General features: G+C 40.1%; 1 protein-coding gene across 1 annotated transcript in view; it reads left to right on the top strand.

Moving 5' to 3' along the window:
* Window positions 1-397: 397 nt before the first annotated feature.
* NAMPT (nicotinamide phosphoribosyltransferase) overlaps window positions 398-18,669 on the top strand; it is a 39,949-nt gene continuing 21,677 nt past the window's right edge. Inside the window, exons 1-3 of the mRNA XM_045864875.2 lie at window positions 398-921; window positions 1,567-1,729; window positions 17,794-17,950. Coding sequence (XP_045720831.1) covers window positions 878-921; window positions 1,567-1,729; window positions 17,794-17,950 — 364 coding nt within the window. The 5' untranslated portion in view covers window positions 398-877. The remainder of the gene's footprint in view (window positions 922-1,566; window positions 1,730-17,793; window positions 17,951-18,669) is intronic.

Raw genomic sequence — 18,669 nt, 5'->3', positions numbered from 1 at the left:
TAAATGTATTATTATTTACTACCTTGGTGAGTGTACGATTACTACCTTGGTATCTCACCACTTCCGTAATCTTTGACTGTATGGACTCTAGATGGAGGCGACTCTCCAGAATCTGTACTTATTCCAAGACATTCCAATCTGTACTTATTCCAAGTCTGGACCCAATTTGCTTTTAACTGAAGAGGTGTCCGTTTTGTTGTGATGAATCTCTCAATTCACAGCGTCCCCCTTCTCATCCCACCCCACCCCCCAGATAAAATGAGATTTTCACTAACTTTAAAAATAATCTATAAAGTTCCTGTGCCAGTTGTCATTGAACCGCTTTTTTTCCGGCTACTTGTATCTTGTAAAACCTAAATCTTGGAATTAAAAAAAAAAAAAAAAAAAGCAGCAGCAGCTACGCTGACCATGTGGACAAAGGAAATCTTAGTTTTACGCAAAAATGCAATCACGTATGAGAATTGCGTAAGTGGATGGTCGGCACTTAGGTGAAGTGAAGTCATTCGACGTCGTTTCCCTTACTTCTTCTTTGGAGGTTACCAAACCATTTCCCAAGACGTAACGATTAGAACAATGATGAAATCAGTTTTGCATCGTGTCGAAACTTGGCCCGTTGCCATTTACTTCTCGGCACTACTAGATTCAATTAGGCCTCGTACTTTCATTATCTGTGAGGACTGAAGTCAACCCCTGCCTTCACGTGCAGGCAATTTTCTCCGGGAAAGTCAAAACATCATTCAAAGGATCCAAGAGCTCAGCCACACAGCGGAGGAAAGCGGAGTCGATGCGGCAGAGCAAAGGGGACCCTTAGACCTTCTTCCTCACCGCAGCTCTTCGGATTTTAAAGAGAGCCTTAGGACCAGGAGGGACAAGAGGGATGCAGGCAAAAGGTTCGATCCTCAATCCCAGCCGGAGACAAAGGTGAGTGCGCGAGCGGGATGGGGAGACCGGCAGAGGAATGCTCCTCGGCCCCTAGCCGGGTGGCATGACTTCAGGGGACTCAGAAAACGAGCCAGGACAGGGTAGGGCAGGAAGGTGTCAGCCGGGCGGGCGAACCGGCTAATCGCAGGAGTGCCGAGGCTGGGAATTCCCCCGCCCACCTCCGCTCCGCCGTGCCGGGAAATGAAACCGAGGCAGGGACACGGGTCCCTGGCCGAGACTGCCCGGAAGCCTCCGGTTCCCCCCGCCACCCCCCCTCTCCGCTCCGCCGTGCCGGGAAATGAAATCGGGGCAGGCCCTCGGGCCCTGGCCGAGACTGCCCGGAAGCCTCCGGTTTCCCGGAGCGGGCGTCCGGGAGAAAGATCGCGTGCCTCACGTCCTCTCCGCCCAGCCCCGCCCCCCGCGCGCTGCGCACGCGCGGCCGCGCCCCGCCCCTCGCGTCCCCTCCGGGGTGATGGGGCGGGGGCGGGGGCGGGGAGCCGAGGTGAGGAGTCGGTCGGAGTCCCTGGGCTGAGAGCTCGAGAGCTACCGGCGCCACCACCCCCGGCCGCGTCACGGCTCCCGGGCCCGCCCTCCAGTGGCCCCTCCTCCCCACTCCGCTTTCCCCTCCTCTCCCCCGCCCCTCAGACCGAGCAGTGACTTAAGCAACGGAGTGCGGCGAAGCCCATTTTTCTCCTTCCTCGCCGCCGCGCCGGGCACCTCGCGGCGCGTGGCCCGCGCACTCCCGCCCGAGATGAATGCTGCGGCAGACGCCGAGTTCAACATCCTCCTGGCCACCGACTCCTACAAGGTAGAGGTTCGGGGCGGGGGCAGGTGAAGAAAGAGGGCGCGTCCAGGATGAGCGCGGAGCTTGGGGTGGGGGGCGCCGCTCTGGGGTCGTGGCGCGGCGCTATCCCGAGGGAAGGAGCGGGCGGGCGGCGGCGGCGGCGGGCTGAGGCAGGTGAAGCTGGCGCCGCAGTGGGGAGGAGGTGGATGGAGGAGGGATGGAGGGATGGACGGCAGGAGGCGGGGCTTTGGGGTGCGTGGTGGGGGGGGCGCGGCGAGGGGGCTGAGGCGGGCCTGAGCCAGCGCCGCGCGCCCGCCGGTCCGCCGCGGGGCGCGGGGCGCGGGGCTCCGGGCTCCGGGCTCGTGAGGCCGTGGCGGGGTCGGGGCCAGGGAGGCTTGGGCGTCCGCGGCCGAGCACACGCCTTCCCCAGGAGCGCGGCCTTTTGGCCTTGGGCTGGGTCGGGCTGGGCCGGCCTGGGCGAAAGGTCGCCGGAGGAGCGGGTCGGTTAGGTAACGGCCCCTGGGGCTCGGCCATGGAGAAAGGGAATGGGGTTTGAGAAGTGGGTTTTCCCCCGCCAAGCTGAATCGAGTGCGCGCCCCCCTTGCTGGGCAGGTACGTCCCTTCCCGAGGAAGAGGTGGGCGAGGACTTCGTAGGGGTGCCGCAGCAGCCGGCTACGTTCTTCTGCCTGTGGCCGGGGTGTGGAGGACACTTATCCGCCCTCGGTAGGCGTGCTGGATTTCCTCGACCCACTCACTGGGCTCGGTTTCAAACTCCTTGGCTGCTGGTGATCACTCATACTCCTCATCCCTTGTTGTAAAGGCCGATAGGCTGCCCTTATTCCATTAGGGCCACTACAGGATTTCTGTGAAAAGGAAAGTGAAAACACGAGTTTTAACCCTGGAGAACTCCCAGAGAGAGAAATGACACCTTTGTGTTAATATGCCTATTGGACAGTTGAATGTATTGCTGCCCCATCAGTTTTGTTTGAAACTCATACAAGTAAGTAAAGGAAAGAATGATTAGAGGAAAATCTGGCAAATGTTCTTTGCCCCAGTTTCCAAATTACATGAAGTAAACTGAACTATACTTTGCTAAGCTTTGTTGGCCAACGCACTTAAAAGATGAAATGTCAGGCCAGACACCCCACTTGAACAAAATAAATTTTAATAATTGTATTTTTTTTTAAAGATTTTATTTATTTATTTGAGACAGAGAGAATGAGAGACAGAGAGCATGAGAGGGAGGAGGGTCAGAGGGAGAAGCAGGCTCCCCGCCGAGCAGGGAGCCCGATGCGGGACTCGATCCCGGGACTCCAGGATCATGACCTGAGCCGAAGGCTTAACCAACTGAGCCACCCAGGCGCCCCGAACAAAATAAATTTTAGTATTTACTTGACAACATGGTGGTTTGGAATATGAAGGAAAGCATAATGCTCTCATATTGTTGGGTTTTTTTGTGATTTTTTGCTTTTTGTTTCTTTCCTTAAATATTTGGAGAAAGTATTTTGGAGAATCCCATTTTACTTACGTTCTGTTTTGTTCATTTCTTCCCAATCACCTTAACATTCTACTTAAGATAATTTAGGCCGGTACTTACTTAAAGTAGAGCCAAGTTTCATTAACAAGTGGTCTTTTAAATGGAATTTTACAGTGGAAATCTACACCATTGCAAGGAGATCAAAGTATTATCAAGTATGGTTTACTTGGCCTTAAAACTTTCTCTTGTCTTAGTTCTAGTGTTTTGAGTATCTTCAGTAGTGATTTTAGAATGGTCTCATTCATAGTTTTTTCTTAACTAAATTTCTTTTGCTAATTTTTTTTCCTAACTAAATCTTTAAAATGATTTCCAAAAGTTTTCTTAATGTAGCAATTAATGATTTGGTTGGAAATGGGATATGTAAACAGGTTGATGGGTCTAACTTATAAAAACAAAAGGAGTACAGATTCCTTTAGTTTGTAGTTCCTCTGGCAGTTATACATAAAGAATGTAAAATTGCCTTAACATCAGTTTTCTGGGCTGCTTTTAATTAAAAGAGTGAATTACCTTAAAGTTTTCTAATCTCCTAGCATGACATACTTAATGCATTGTTAGAGTTTGCATCTATTTAATAAAGTTTATTCCTGCCCATTTTCAAATCAGACCAATATATTTTATTTTTCTCATATGAAACCTTTTTATTTTCTTACAAGGCTTTGTTTTTGTTTTAATTCTAGTTAGGTAACATACAGTGTAGTATTTGTTTCAGGTGTACGATATAGTGATTCAGCACTTCCATATCATCACCCAGTGCCCATCAGGACAAGTGCACTCCTTAATCCCCATCCCCTGTTTAACCCATCCCCTTACCCACCTCCCCTCTGGTAACTATCTTTATTCTCCATAATTAAGAGTCTGTTTCTTGGTTTGTCTCTCTCATTTTTTCCCTTTGCTTGTTTTGTTTCTTAAATTCCACATATGAGTGAAATCATACAGTATTTGTCTTTCTCTAACTGATGTATTTTGCTTAGCATGATACTCTCTAGCTCCATCCATGTCCTTGAAAATGGCAAGATTTCATTCTTTTTTATGGTTCAGTAATCCATTGTGTATATATATATATGTGTGTGTATATATATACCACCCCTTTTTATTCATTGATCACGGACACTTGGGCTGCTTCCATATCTTGGCTATTATAAATAATGCTGCTATAAATATAGGGGGGCATGTATCCCTTTGAATTAGAGTTCTTGTATTTTGGGGGTAAGTATCCAGTAGTAAAAATTACTGGATTGTAGGACAGTTGTATGTTTAACTTTTTGAGGAATCTCCATACTGTTTTCCAGATTGGCTGCACCAGTTTGCATTCCCACCAACAGTGCAAGAGGGTTCCTTTTTCTCCACATTCTCACCAACACCTGTTGTTTCTTGTGTTGTTGGTTTTAGCCATTTTGACAGGTGTGAGGTGATATCTCATTATAGTTTTGATTTGCATTGTCCTGATGGTAAGTGATGTTGAGGATCTTTTCATGTGTCTTTTGGCCATCTGTATGTCTTCGTTGGAGAACTGTCTGTTGATGTCTTCTACCCATCTTTCAAATTGGATGGTTTGTTTTGTGGGTGTTGAGTTGTATAAGTTCTTTATATAGTTTGGATACTAACCCTTTATAGGACATGTCATTTGCAAATGACATTCTCCCATTCAGTAGGCTGCATTCTAGTTTTGTTGATTGTTTGCTGTGCAGAAGCTTTTTATTTAGATGTAGTCCCAATAGTTTATTTTTGCTTTTGTTTCCATTGCCTCAGGAAACATACCTAGAAAAAAAGTTGCATCGGCTAATGTCAAGAAGTTACTGCCCATGTTCTTTTCTAGGATTTTTATGGTTTTAGGTCTCACGTTTAGGTCTTTAATCCATTTTGAATTTATTTTTTCATATGGTATAAGAAAGTGGTCCAGTTTCATTCTTTGCATGTAGCTGTCCAGTTTTCCCAACACCCTTTGTTGAAGAGACTGTCTTTTTCCCATTGGATATTTTTTCCTGCTTTGTCGAAGATTAATCGACCATGTAGTTACGGGTTTATTTCTGGGCTTTCTATTCTGTTCCATTGATCTGTGTATCTGGTTTTGTGCTAGTACAATACTGTTTTGATTACTACAGTTTTGTAATACATCTTGAACTCCAGAATTGTTGTATCTCCAGCTTTGCTTTTCTGTTTTGAGATTGCTTTGGCTACTCAGGGTCTTTTGTGGTTCCATACAAATTTTAGGATTGATTGTTCTGCTCCTGTGAAAAACGCTGTTGGGATTTTGATGGAGAGTGCATTAAATGTGTGAATTGCTTTGGGTAGTATAGACATTTTAACAATATTTGTTCTTCTAATCTATGAGCATGAAATGTCTTTCCCTTTCTTTGTGTCATCTTCAGTTTCTTTCATCAGTGTTTCATAGTTTTCAGAGTATAGGTCTTTCACCTCTTTGGTTAGATTTATTCCTAGGTATCTTATTATTTTTGGTGCAAATGTAAATGGGATTGTTTTCTTAATTTCTCCTGCTGCTGCTTCAGTATTGGTGTATAGAAATGCAAGATTTCCATACATTGATTTTGTATCCTGCAACTTCACCTAATTCATTTATCAGTTATAGTAGTTTTTTGGTGGAGTCTTTTGGGTTTTCTATATATGGTGTTATTTATCTGCAAATAGTGTTTGCCTTCTTTACCAATTTGGATGCCTTTTATTCCTTTTTCTTTTCTGACTGCTGTGGTGTGGATTTCCAGTAATATGCTGAGTAAAAGTAGTGAGAGTGGATATCCTTGTCTTGTTCTAGATCTCAGGGGAAAAGCTCTCAGTTTTTCCCCACTGAGGATGATGTTCGCTGTGGGTTTTTCAGATATGGCCTTTATTATGTTGAGGTATGTTCCCTCTAAACCTACTTTGTTGAGGGTTTTTTATCATGAGTTGTACTTTGTCAAAATGCTCTTTCTGCATCTATTGAAATGATCATATGGTTCTTATCCTTTCTCTTATTGATAAGATGTATCACGCTGATTGATTTGCAAATATTCAGCCACCCTTGCAACCCAGGAATAAATACCCACTTGATCGTGGTGAATAATTTTTTTAATGTATTGTTGGATTCGGTTTGCTAGTATTTTGTTGAGGATTTTTGTATCTATGTTCAGCAGAGATATTGGCCTGTAGTTAATTTTTTTTAGTGGTGTGTTTATCTGGTTTTGGTATCAGGGTGATGCTGGCCTCATGGAATGAATTGAAGTTTTCCTTCCTTTTCTATTTTTTTGGAATAGCTTGAGAAGAATAATATTAACTCTTCTTTAAATATTTGGTAGAATTTGCCTGTAAACCCATCTGGTCCCGGACTTTGTTTTTTAGGAGTTTTTTGATTATTGACTCAATTTCTTTGCTAATAATCACTCTTTTCTAATTTTCTATTTCTTCCTGTTTCAGTTTTGTAGTTTATATATTTCTAGGAATTTAGCCATTTCTTCTAGGTTGTCCAGTTTGTTGACATATAGTTTTTCATGATATTCTTATAATTGTTTGTATTTCTGTGGTATGAGTTGTTATTTCTTCTCTCTCATTTGTGGTTTTATTTATTTGAGTCCTTTCTCTTTTTTTCTTGATGAGTCTTGATAGAGGTTCATCAGTTTTGTTGAGTTTTTGAGAGAATCAGCTCCTGGTTTCATTGCTCTATTCCATTGTTTTTTTAGTTTCTGTATCATTTATTTCTGCTGTAATCTTTATTATTCCTTCCTGCTACTCTTTCCAGGTTTTGTTTGTTGTTTTTCTTTTTCCTAGCTCCTTTAGGTGTAAGATTAGGATGTTTATTTGAGATTTTTCTTGCTTTTTCAGATAGTCTTGTATTGCTATAAACTTGTGTCTTAGAATTGTTTTTGTTACATCCCAAAGGTTTTGGGCCACTGTGTTTTCATATACTTTTTAATTTATTTTTTGATTTCCTGGTTGACCCATCATTGTTGAGTAGCATGTTATTTAACTTCCATGTATTTGTCATCTTGCCAGATTTTTTCTTGTGGTTGACTTTTAGTTTCATAGTGTTGCGGTCAGAAAAGATGGCATGATGTGACTTCGATCTTCATGAATTTGTTGAGGCTTGTTTTATGGCCTAATATGTAATCTATTCTGGAGAATGTTCTGTGTGCACTTAAAAGAATGTGTATTCTGCTGTCTTAAGATGGAATGTTATGAATTAATCTGTTAAATCCATCTGTTCATTCAAAGCATTGTTTCCTTATTGCTTTTCTGTTTAGGTGATCAGTACATTGATGCACACAGGCTGTTAAGTTCCCTATTATTATTGTATTATTTTCCATTAGTTCCTTTTTGTTTGTTATTAATTTTTATGTATTTGGTGTTTCTGTGTTGGGTGCATAAATATTTACAGGTGTTACATCATCTTGTTGGATTGTCCCCTTTATTATTATAGAGTGTCTTTCTTTGTCTCTTGTTACAATCTTTGTTTTAAAGTCTAATTTGTTCAATAAAAGTATTGCTACTTTGGCTTTCTTTTGACCTCCATTTGCATGATAGATGTTTCTCCATCCCCTCACTTTCAATCTGTGGGTGTCTTTAGGTCTAAAAGGAGTCTCTTACAGGCAGGATGTAATCTAGTTTTTTTTTTATTCCTTTTGTCACCTCATGCCTTTTGATTGGAGTCCATTTACATTCAAAGTAATTATTGATAGATATGTATTGTCATTTTATTCATTTTGGGGGGGTGGTTTCTTTCTCTGATCTCTTGTCTTTCTCTCTTTTATGGTTGGCTGGTTTTCTTTGGTGATATATTTGGATTTCTTTGTCTTTAGTCTTTGCGTATTTATTAGTGGTTTTATGTTTGTGCTTACCATTAGGTTTGTATGTAATCTCTTTAGCATTTAGCAGTCTATATTAAGTTGATGGTCATTTAAGTTTGAACCCATTCTTCATTCCTCTCCTCCCCACACATTAAGTATATGTTGTCATATTTTCTATCCTTTTGTGAGTTTCTTGACTGATTTTTTTACAGAGCTATTTTTACTGCTTTTGTGTTTCCTACCCTTATACTATCACTTTTGGTCTCTATGTTCCACTCAGGGATTCCCCTTTAATATTTCTTGCAGGGCTGGTTTAGTGATCTTGAGCTCCTTTAATCTTTGTCTGGGAAACTCTTTATCTGTCCGTCTATTCTGAATGATAGCCTTGCTGGATAGAGTTTTCTTGGCTGCAGATTTTTCCCATTCAGGCACTTTGAATATATCATGCTCTCCTGGCTTAGAAAGTTGCTGCTGCATGATCTGCTGATAGCCTTATGGGGTTTCCCTTGTATGTGACTATATTCTTTTGTCTTGCCGTTTTAAAATGTTTTATCATTATATTTTGCCAATTAAATTACTGTATGTCTTACTGTGGATCTGCTTTTATTGATTTTGGGGGGGTGGGGTAGGGTGTCTATGTCTCCTGGATCTGGATGTCTGTTTCCTTCCCCAGTTTGAGGGAGGTTTTCAGCTATTATTTCTTCAAATAAATTTTCTTCCCCCTTTTTCTCTCTCTTCTTCTGGGACTCCTAGAATATGAATGTTAATATGTTTGATGGAGTCACTGAGTTCCTTATGTCTGTTCTTGTTTTGCATAATTATTTTTTTTCTCTTTTGTTCTTGATCACTTTCCATTACTCTGTGTTTTAGGTTAATAATTTGTTCCTCTGCTTCTTCCAACCTGCTGTTCATTCCATTAAGCATGTTTCTTATTTTGTTTATTGAGCCCTTTATCTCTGCTCTGTTATTCCTTATCTCTGTGTTAACGGTCTCACTGATACCTTCCACTCTTTTCTCAAGTCCAGTGAGTATTTTTATGATCATTACTTTAAATTCTCTATCTGGCATGTTACATAATCTGTTTTCACTTAGATCTCTGCCTATGACCTTGTCTTGTTCTTTCATTTGGGACAAGTTTGTCTTTCTTCTCATTTTGTCTTAGTCTCTGTGCCTGCTTCTGTGTATTAGGAAAATCAGCTACATCTCCTGTTCTTGAGGCTAATGAAGAGGAGATCCTGTAGTGCTGTGCCATGTAATGTCCCTTGTTCCCCAGGGCCTGGCACTTCTGGGAGCATCTCCAATGTGTGCTGCATGTGCTCAGCTGTTGTGTCCTGGCTGCTTTATCCTTCAGGCCAGTCATCTGCAGAGGCTCTCTTTGCTTGTTTTGGGCAGTGTTTGGTCCCTGGCCTGAATGTAGCACGTTTTAACTAGGTGTGCTCTGTTCTGCTTGTGGAATGAGGCCTGTCGCCACTGCCACTGGAACCGAAGCCCTGCAAATCTCCCATCTCTGGAGGCACTGTGTGAGCATGGGTTTGGGCTGGCCTGGGTGACGGGGCCCACAGTGCTAAGACTGAGGCAAATGTGACTGGAAGGGGCAGTCTCACCCAAGCACAGTGGAACTGTGGGGCTTGGTGTAAGCAAGTTAGGTAGGGAGTGTGGATGCTATGCTGGTTCTCATAGGCGGTCCTATTCTTACGCTGAGGGGCAGGGAGAGGGAAATGGCTCCGGCCAGTTCCTTTGTTCCTAGAGGGGTCTCTCCATCGACGCTGCCCCTCTGGGACATGCTCCAAGAGGAGCAGATAACCTCCCCACTGTGTGCCCCAGGCTCTCTTCAGGTCATTGTTTCCACACTCTGTTCTTGGGCTGTTTGACCTGCCTTCTCTCCAAGAGCAGTGTAATGCCCTCTGGGCTCTAACCCAGCCAGGCCTGCTCACCTTTAAAACTCAGGGCTTTAAGCCCTGCTAGTTGCAAGAACTCACGAAATTTGGCTCCTCTTACTTTCCAAGCTCCTCTGTGTGTTAGTCTGTCTGTAGCCCTTCTCTCTTCCACTGCGGCAACAATGATCCATTTCTCCCAAACCTCATTTCCATACTTCCTACTTTCTTCGACGTTAAAAATTTTTTTATTGTTATGTTAATCCCCATACATTACATCATTAGTTTTAGATGTAGTGTTCCATGATTCATTGTTTGTGCATAACACCCAGTGCTCCACGCCGAACGTGCCCTCCTCAATACCCATCACCAGGCTAACCCATCCTCCCACCCCCCTCCCCTCTAGATCCCTCAGTTTGTTTTTCAGAGTCCATCGTCTCTCATGGTTCGTCTACCCCTCTGATTTCCCCCCCTTCATTCTTCCCCTCCTGCTATCTTCTTTTTTTTTTTTTCCCCCTTAACATATATTGCATTGTTTGTTTCAGAGGTACAGATCTGAGATTCAACAGTCTTGCACAATTCACAGTGCTTACCAGAGCACATACCCTCCCCAGTGTCTATCACCCAGTCACCCCATCCCTCCCACGGTTTGTTCTGCCAGTCTTCAGGTCAATTTCTAGGGTATTTAGGGTGATTAGATAGTTATCTAGTTGTGGGATGAGGCAAGCCTTGTATCCTCCTACTCGGCCACCATCTTCCAAGTTTGTCTAATATGAAACCTTTTAAGAAGATTTTCATCTTGGGGCGCCTGGGTGGCTCAGTCAGTTAAGCATCTGCCTTCGGCTCAGGTCATGATCTCAGTGTCCTGGGGTCAAGCTTCATGTTGGGCTCCCTGCTCAGTGGGGAGCCCGCTTCTCCCTCTCCTTCTTCCTCTCCCCGCTCCCTGAAATAAATAAAATCTTTAAACAAATTTTTTTAAAAAAAAATATTTTTATCTTAGTAAGATTTTTCATTTTTCCTCCCCAAAAGTCCCTCAAGAGGATTCAGTCAGGTTCATATGTTTTATACCAATGGTTTACAACAGTACACTAAACTAGATGGTGTATTCCACACTGACATTTTTCAGTTTCATTTATCTTACATATTTTGTGATCCTTATAATCTGTATTCCATTTTTACCTTTTTATCTTCTTAGATGAAGAAGAGACAGGAATGATAATCCTGAGGTTAGAAGTAATAAAATTTTTATTTGGTCATTACATGAGACTATTACATATTCTACTTACTACTGGCCAGTTAAAGTAGGTAGGGAACCTAGTGGTTTTAGACGTGTTGATGGAAGAGAGAATATTGTTGATTTCTTCTTTCTAAAACTAAAGAAAGAATAGTTGGTTGTCTTAAGGTGTACAAAAAGTTTTTTTGCAGGTAGTAGGGTAGTGTCCAAGCACATGACAGCACGGTTATTTTGTTTTTACTTGTATCCTCTCTGGAGGGTTCAAGACAATTTGGATCAGAGGAGGAGCGTTGAAAATACATATTCATTTCTGTAATCTCCTACTATATTATATATAATAAACTGAAAAACAGGTAAATCTGGTTGTTTCTTCTATTTTCATCCTGGACTCTTGTGTAATCATTTGCAAAATGGCATAAAGTAGAAGTATCTGCTGGGTTGTATTTATGTTTTGCTAAGCCAGCTAGGGAAAGGTGCATTGGGCTGCTTTAACCATTGTAGCACTTAAAAAGCATTTGGAACTTCTTGTAAAGGAGACCGGTCAGATTTTTGTTTTGGGTTTTTTTTTTCTCCGCCTATCCCTGGGGTAGCCATTGAATTAGTTTACAAATAACTGACTCATTAAAAGGTGCATTTCTAGGGCGCCTGGGTGGCTCAGTTGGTTGAGCAACTGCCTTCGGCTCAGGTCATGATCCTGGAGTCCCGGGATCGAGTCCCGCATCGGGCTCCCTGCTCAGCGGGGAGTCTGCTTCTCCCTCTGACCCTCCCCCCTCTCATGCTCTCTGTCTCCCATTCTCTCTCTCAGATAAATAAATAAAATCTTTAAAAAAAAAAGGTGCATTTCTGTTCCTTGTTTCTTTCCCTTGCTTCTATGTAGATAATATTAGTAACAAACTATAGCAGAGAATAGTTTCGTTGTTTCTGAACATTTTACCTATTAGCAGATTAAAATGGAAGGTGTTGTCAGTTGAGTTGAAAAATATATATATCGTACAATAGTAATCTCTAAACAATTTACACATCATCCATTGTTATGAATTGTGCTATCCAGTGTGGGCTGCTTCTCAAAAGGTCATTTGTAAACTGGTTATTTGGAACCCAGCCCATTTTCATTAATTCATTTAATAAATATTGGAGATCTCCTAGGTATTGTAAAAGACAAAAGATGTCTCTTAAAATCCAGGATGGGTGAAAGTTGGTTTTAAAGAAGTTACAGAAGATTGTATAATTTATGAATGGTGATTAGGCATCCAAGGTAGCTTTTTTAATTTTATTTATTTATTTTTTTAAGATTTTATTTATTTATTTGACAGAGACACAGCGAGAGAGGGAACACAAGCAGGGGGAGCAGGAGAGGGAGAAGCAGGCTTCCCACTGAGCAGGGAGCCCGATGTGGGGCTTGATCCCAAGACCCTGGGGTCATGACCTGAGCTGAAGGCAGACACTTAAGGACTGAACCACCCAGGCGCCCCAAGGTAGCTTTTTTTTTTTAAAGATTTTGCTGCCTCACTAATGGCAGATTAACAGACTTTAAAGATTTGGGCTTTTTGGAAAAAGAGTTGGGGACAGATCTTACTGGCAAGTTAGTCCTGGCTGGAATTTTAGTTACCCAGTGTCTGAGCTGTTCCTATTTTTCATTGTTGCTTCTTTTTCATTACTTCTGAACAAACACTTAAGTTAAATGTCACGGTGACTCTCTCATGGCAGCCTGAGCCTTGTGAAGAGTGGAGTACTGTTGTAGTTTGTACGTCAGAGATTACCTGTACATTCGTATGATGCAATTTTCCAGTGAGTTTTATATTATAAATTATAGGAAAAGTTCAGGCAACAAATAAAATACTATATGTAAATCATGAATACACTTCATAGGAAGATTAATTTAGGTCAGTAGTAATTATATAATATTTTGCAAAACAAAGATAACCAGAAGCTGGTGTCCTCTTTGTCAGCTGACTACATCTTTCTCAATGGTGTGGCCAAAAAAAGTACAAATTATCAGGAACTCTGTGCTAGGAGGTTTAGGGGAAGGGGCAGTATGATTATAGCTGATTTGACAATTTCCTCTTTTCCCCAAAGTATAATCCAAAAATCTTTTAGCCATACTTTTGAAGTTGTTATTGCTTCAAAAGCCAAATAGCAAAAAATTATTTTCTGTGGCAATAGAAGTATTTCTAAGGCTTGAGAAATCTTAAATAATGTTGAAAAGAAAGAATCAGTTAATTTTTTTTTCTATTTCTAGCACATTAGCATTGACAAGGCAGAAGGTCTTAGCCATTGTAAGGCTGAGTGGATCCTCTTCTGAGTGCCCTTATAATTTATATAGATAATATAACTTATTTGTGACATTATATATATTTTTCCATGTGTTCTTATATACACATGGTATTGTTAAAATGTAGGCTTATGATCATTTCTTAGCTGTTAAAATTATAACTGATAAAGTAGGTTAGTAGTAGTTGCCTTTGTCTTGTGATCCCATTGTGAGAGGAAAGCTCTTGAAAAAACATCAACTTTATGGGAAACCTGGAGAGGCTCAGGAAAAACTTAGAGTTTGCTCTCACAGAAAGATTCTTTGCAACTTAAATACTTCTTATATTTCTCTTCATTTTTTAATTATTTTTAGGGGGGAGGAGGAGCAGAGGGAAAGGGAAAGAGAGAGAGAGAGAGACTTTTAAGCAGGCCTGATGTCCAGCGCCAAGCCCGACGCAGGGCCCAGTCTCACGACCCTGAGATTACGACCTGAGCTGAAATCAAGAGTTGGATGCTTAACCGACTGAGCCACCCAGGCATCCCTGATACTTCTCTTTAAATGTCATACTTGGGACAAGGATATTTAGTAGCCTAGGGATTGATTATAATTTTTAGCTTTTCATGAAGTAAATCAATCACATGACTGTGAAAATAACTTCTGGTTTTTTTTTTTAAAGATTTATTTATTTGAGAGAGCGAGAATGAGAGAGAGAGCGAGTACATGGGAGGGGGGAGGGTTAGAGGGAGAAGCAGGCTCCTCGCTGAGCAGGGAGCCCGATGCGGGACTGGAACCAGGGACTCCAGGATCATGACCTGAGCCGAAGGCAGTCGCTTCACCAACTGAGCCACCCAGGCGCCCGAAAATAACTTCTGTTAAAAGAGCTAATTTTTCCGGTGTGCCAGTGTTCTTTACCACACATGTATGTGTATACTGCTAGTGCTCTATTAGCTGTAGGAAAAATCATGCTAGTTGAGGAAACCTTCTTAGAGGTAAGGTTTGCTGAGGATATTATGAGAAGTTAGTTATTTTCATCTTATAAATAATGTTAAATTTATTATAGAACCATTTTCTCTATTGATAGAAGTCAAAAGTAACGCTAAAAAAACCCAACATGATTTAATAGCTCCCTTTTTGTAGTTCAGTTTAATTTTGAAAACTATGAAACTTTGTATTACTTGACATACTTAAAACTGAGCTCTTGATTTCCCAATCCATTCCTTCCACAGCCTTCCCCATCTCAGTAAATGGCACCATTATTCACCCAGTTGCTCAAGCCAAAAATGTAGGAAACACTTTTGTTTCCTCCCTTTTTATCCCCCAAATATAATCTATTAGCCTAATTCTCCTTTACCTCCAAATGAGCCACTTCTATCACCTAAGCTAGTCTTTAGCCTCTTACCTTATGGTCCTGCTTCCTCTTTGGTCACCCTGTAATCCATTCTTGACCTCAATGTCAAGCTGATCCTCATAAAATATGAATCAGATCATATTCATGCCAACTTAAAACATACTAAGGGCTTCCTATTGCACTTGATGTAATAGTCAAGCTCCATGTGGTAACATACAAGCCTTTACACGATCTTATCCCTGCATCTCTCTGTGACCTTACCATGTACTCCCTCTTCCTCCTCCTCCTCCCCACTCTCCAAGCACCATCCACACTGGCGTTGTGTTCTGTCCCTTAAATCAATGTATTTCCTACCTCCTTGTAGTTTAGGTCCTGTCACATGTCACCATCTCAGAGAAGCCTTCCTGGCCCCCTCTTTACAGCAGTCTATTAGGCCCCCTCCCAGCCCTTCATTTTCTTTTAATTTCTCAAACCTACATCTAGATCTGAAATTATTTTGTTGATTTATATGTTATTCTCTGACCTTCCAACCCTCATTAGCCCTTTGAGAATAAAAACCACCTTAGTCCATTTATTTTCCCATCCTCAGTACCTGAAACAGTGCCTGATACATAGTGGACATAGAGTATATATTTGTGAATAAACTATTTTCAAAATAACAATTTATTAATTTGATTTTCTGCTGTGTCATCTCATTTTCTAGTGAAGGTTCCAAGTGGTTCAGCAGAAAGCAAAATGAAGAGGGTAGTAAACCTAGCAAAACTGGAACCATTACAAATCTTCTATTGGCTGTATTCTTAGAATAGTATTTACTAAAAAGCTCTGTTTAAAAATTTTTTCCCATTAAAACAATGGTATAAGCCAGTATAAAATAGATCCAAACATACTATTTGATTCTTTAAATATATTGGGTGTTCATTGGTAGGTGGTTAATTGCCTGAGAATTAGCTTCTTCAGCTAAATTCTAGAACAGTTCTTGAAAGTTCTCCAAAGAAGATTTTAGAAGTCACACTTCATTTCTAATTAAGCAGCCTAGACAATTTTGTGTTTTTAATGACATTTGTTTTCAGAGGAGGCATTCTGAATATTTATGCAAAGGTTTTAAGTATATAATTAAAGAATATGGCAGAAGTAAAGCTTTAAAATTATAAATACATTCAGTCATTGTCCAGAACTGGAACTGTATTTGTATGATCAAAAAGTTTTAGTATACTTTTAGACCAAAGTGGAGTTAAATAGTTTAGGAACATTTCCATTCAGCATTTGACTGCTTGGTCTACTCAGAAGATGAAAATAATTGATTTGCCTTCTCATACTTTTAAATTTGACATAGAAAAAGTAAATTTATAAAGATACACCCTTAAGTATATGAACTGCAAAAAGGTCAAACTACTGAGAGTCACAGCTATGAATATGACTTCTGTAAACTTGCATAATGTGATCCAGACCTTTATTTTACTTCATCGTAGTTGACTTTTCTTCTACCTCACTACTTATTCCCACTGAAGGAGTTGGAGTTATTTAGATTGTAAATTGGACATTTTCATTTTTATGTACATCTTGCATATATTTTTAGGTGGTGTTACCTTTTTCTAATCATTTCTTAAGTAGCTGAAATAGTAGTGATTTATTACTGGGGTATCATTCATATATATACTTATGTTGTTTTTGCATTTTGGTGAATTGGTTCATAGATTTAACTGCTCTGGGTTTTAACTGTTTTACTGAGCTACTGCTTCAGCTTCCAGCAGTATCAGTCCCTAGGTTCTAACCTAAAAAACAAAAAACCCAAACCAACCCCTGGTGCCTACCTCTAGGTTTCAGATTCTTCTCGCAGGTTGCCTTCAAGCAGCATAAGGGTGCTGTTTTCATAGAGTTACAAGTTGCTTCTTTTGGAGAAGAAAGATTTATTAAACATTTGTGTTTTTTTGTTTTTTGGGTTTTTTTTTTTGCTCTCTATATAGAGTGTATTTATTTTAGAATTTTTGTGCTAAGCTACAAAGATTTTTTAGGTTAAAGCCAAGTTTTACTTTAAGATTGTGCATCCAAACAAGAAAAGCATTGGTTTCTCTAAACTTAGGATCAGAGCTAAACAGGAAGAATGGTTCATGTTCACAGTGGTCATCCATGGAACTTGTTCTGCAGCGATCATTCCACCATCACCTGCTTGACCGCCCTCTACCTTAAGCCTTAAGGCATTTTCATTCCTACTGTTTCAACAGAGCATATACGTATTATTCTTCCACTTACTTTCTATTGGTAAAATGTTTTAACCACATTAAAATATAAGAAAATTCAAATTAAAATGAACTCACTTTTTTCTTAAAACAAAGACGTATTAACTTTCAACAGTAACTCTAATCCAAATTCATGGAAGGGAAATAATATTTCTTCATGTTTTTAAACTCCTAGGGATTTGATGTTGCATTGGACAGGCATTTATTTCCCAATTCAGAGGAAATTTGAGAAAAAGTAATATAAAACAGGATTTTATTTTTTTTACTGCTCCTGCTGCATTCATCCAGGTTTTCATAGTGTTACTATGAAGACTGGAAGGAATCATTCTCACTACCTCGCTATATAGATGCAGTAGAGTCATGGGAAGTCGTTGACTATTGACTTATCAAACATAGCACATTTGGGTAGTAACAGTACCAAATTCTGCTTCCAGTTCATTTTTTATATCATGGGTATGCCCCCCCACCCCCCCGCCAGGCAGCTACATCTCTTTCCCTGAAAGAAGACCATTCCCCAAGATCAAATGAGATACCTGTCTTCAAACTTTGATTTCAAGTGTCCGTCTATCCCCTTAGAGGCTTCATACTTCCTTAAGTTCAGTTTATTTGTTTATAAAATTTAATACTCACCTGTGGTTTTGAAATTAAAATACTGAACTATTAAAAAAGTATCCTAATAAGTATGATGCTTATTCTTTACAACTAGGAAAAGAAGCTGATCAATAGCAGATAAGAAGTGTAGTTTCTCTGGTTTTAGATAATTTCAAGCCCTTTCTGTCATGATTTATATTGTTCTAATGTTCTCTAACTCAAGTATTTCTCTTTCCTTTAGGTTACTCACTATAAACAGTACCCACCCAATACAAGCAAAGTTTATTCCTACTTTGAATGCCGTGAAAAGAAGACAGAAAACTCCAAGATAAAGAAGGTGAAATACGAGGAAACAGTATTTTATGGGTTGCAGTACATTCTTAATAAGTACTTAAAAGGTATTATTTTTCCTAGTACATTTAAAACGCTGCTTTTATGTAACACTTCATAATTTTTCTCCTATATTGTTATATTCTATGATTTGAAATAACTCCTTCAATAGTTTAATTTTGATATGTACTTAACTACTTTGCCTATTTTAGGGGTTATTTTGGAATTGTAAAAAATCTGTTAATTTGAATGCATTAAATCTTACAATTTGGTGTATGTGCTTATTGTTCTAAATATGAGAAAGATTTTCTGAAACTAATAAGTTTGGGAATAAGTTTAGAAAAGTCAGTAATTTTCTGAGGATAATCTGGTATGTTAATAGATTTAAGTCATTCACAGTAAAGGATTCATTATTCATCTGGGAATTCATTTTGAATTATGGTAGCAATTAGAATATTTTTGTCATAATCTGTTTTATCTTAAAACCCTATTTTTCAGAACTGCCTGACACTGTGGCCTTAGTCTCAAATGCATTTTAAAATGGAAGAAAAAACCAAAATAATTTCTATGCTTTTGTATTTGAAAGTCCATGTCTAGTTTGTTTTATAATAGTATTTCTGGGGCGAAAACAGTTCACAAAGGTTTTTTATACATTTTGGAAAATTTCATCTCTGAAGCCTTTTCAAATAAAAATCTCAAATGAAGACAGATTAAGTTGAATTTTACACAGATAATAACCTTTTTCCATAATCTTGGCAGTTTTAAGATCAGACAGTTCAGATATGTT

The sequence above is a fragment of the Mirounga angustirostris genome, unplaced genomic scaffold, assembly GCF_029215605.1.
Source record: "Mirounga angustirostris isolate CCGP_5_RB_7025 unplaced genomic scaffold, mMirAng1.0.hap1 SCAF_12, whole genome shotgun sequence".
Lineage (NCBI taxonomy): Eukaryota > Metazoa > Chordata > Mammalia > Carnivora > Phocidae > Mirounga > Mirounga angustirostris.
This window is presented reverse-complemented; position numbering and strand designations above follow the sequence as displayed.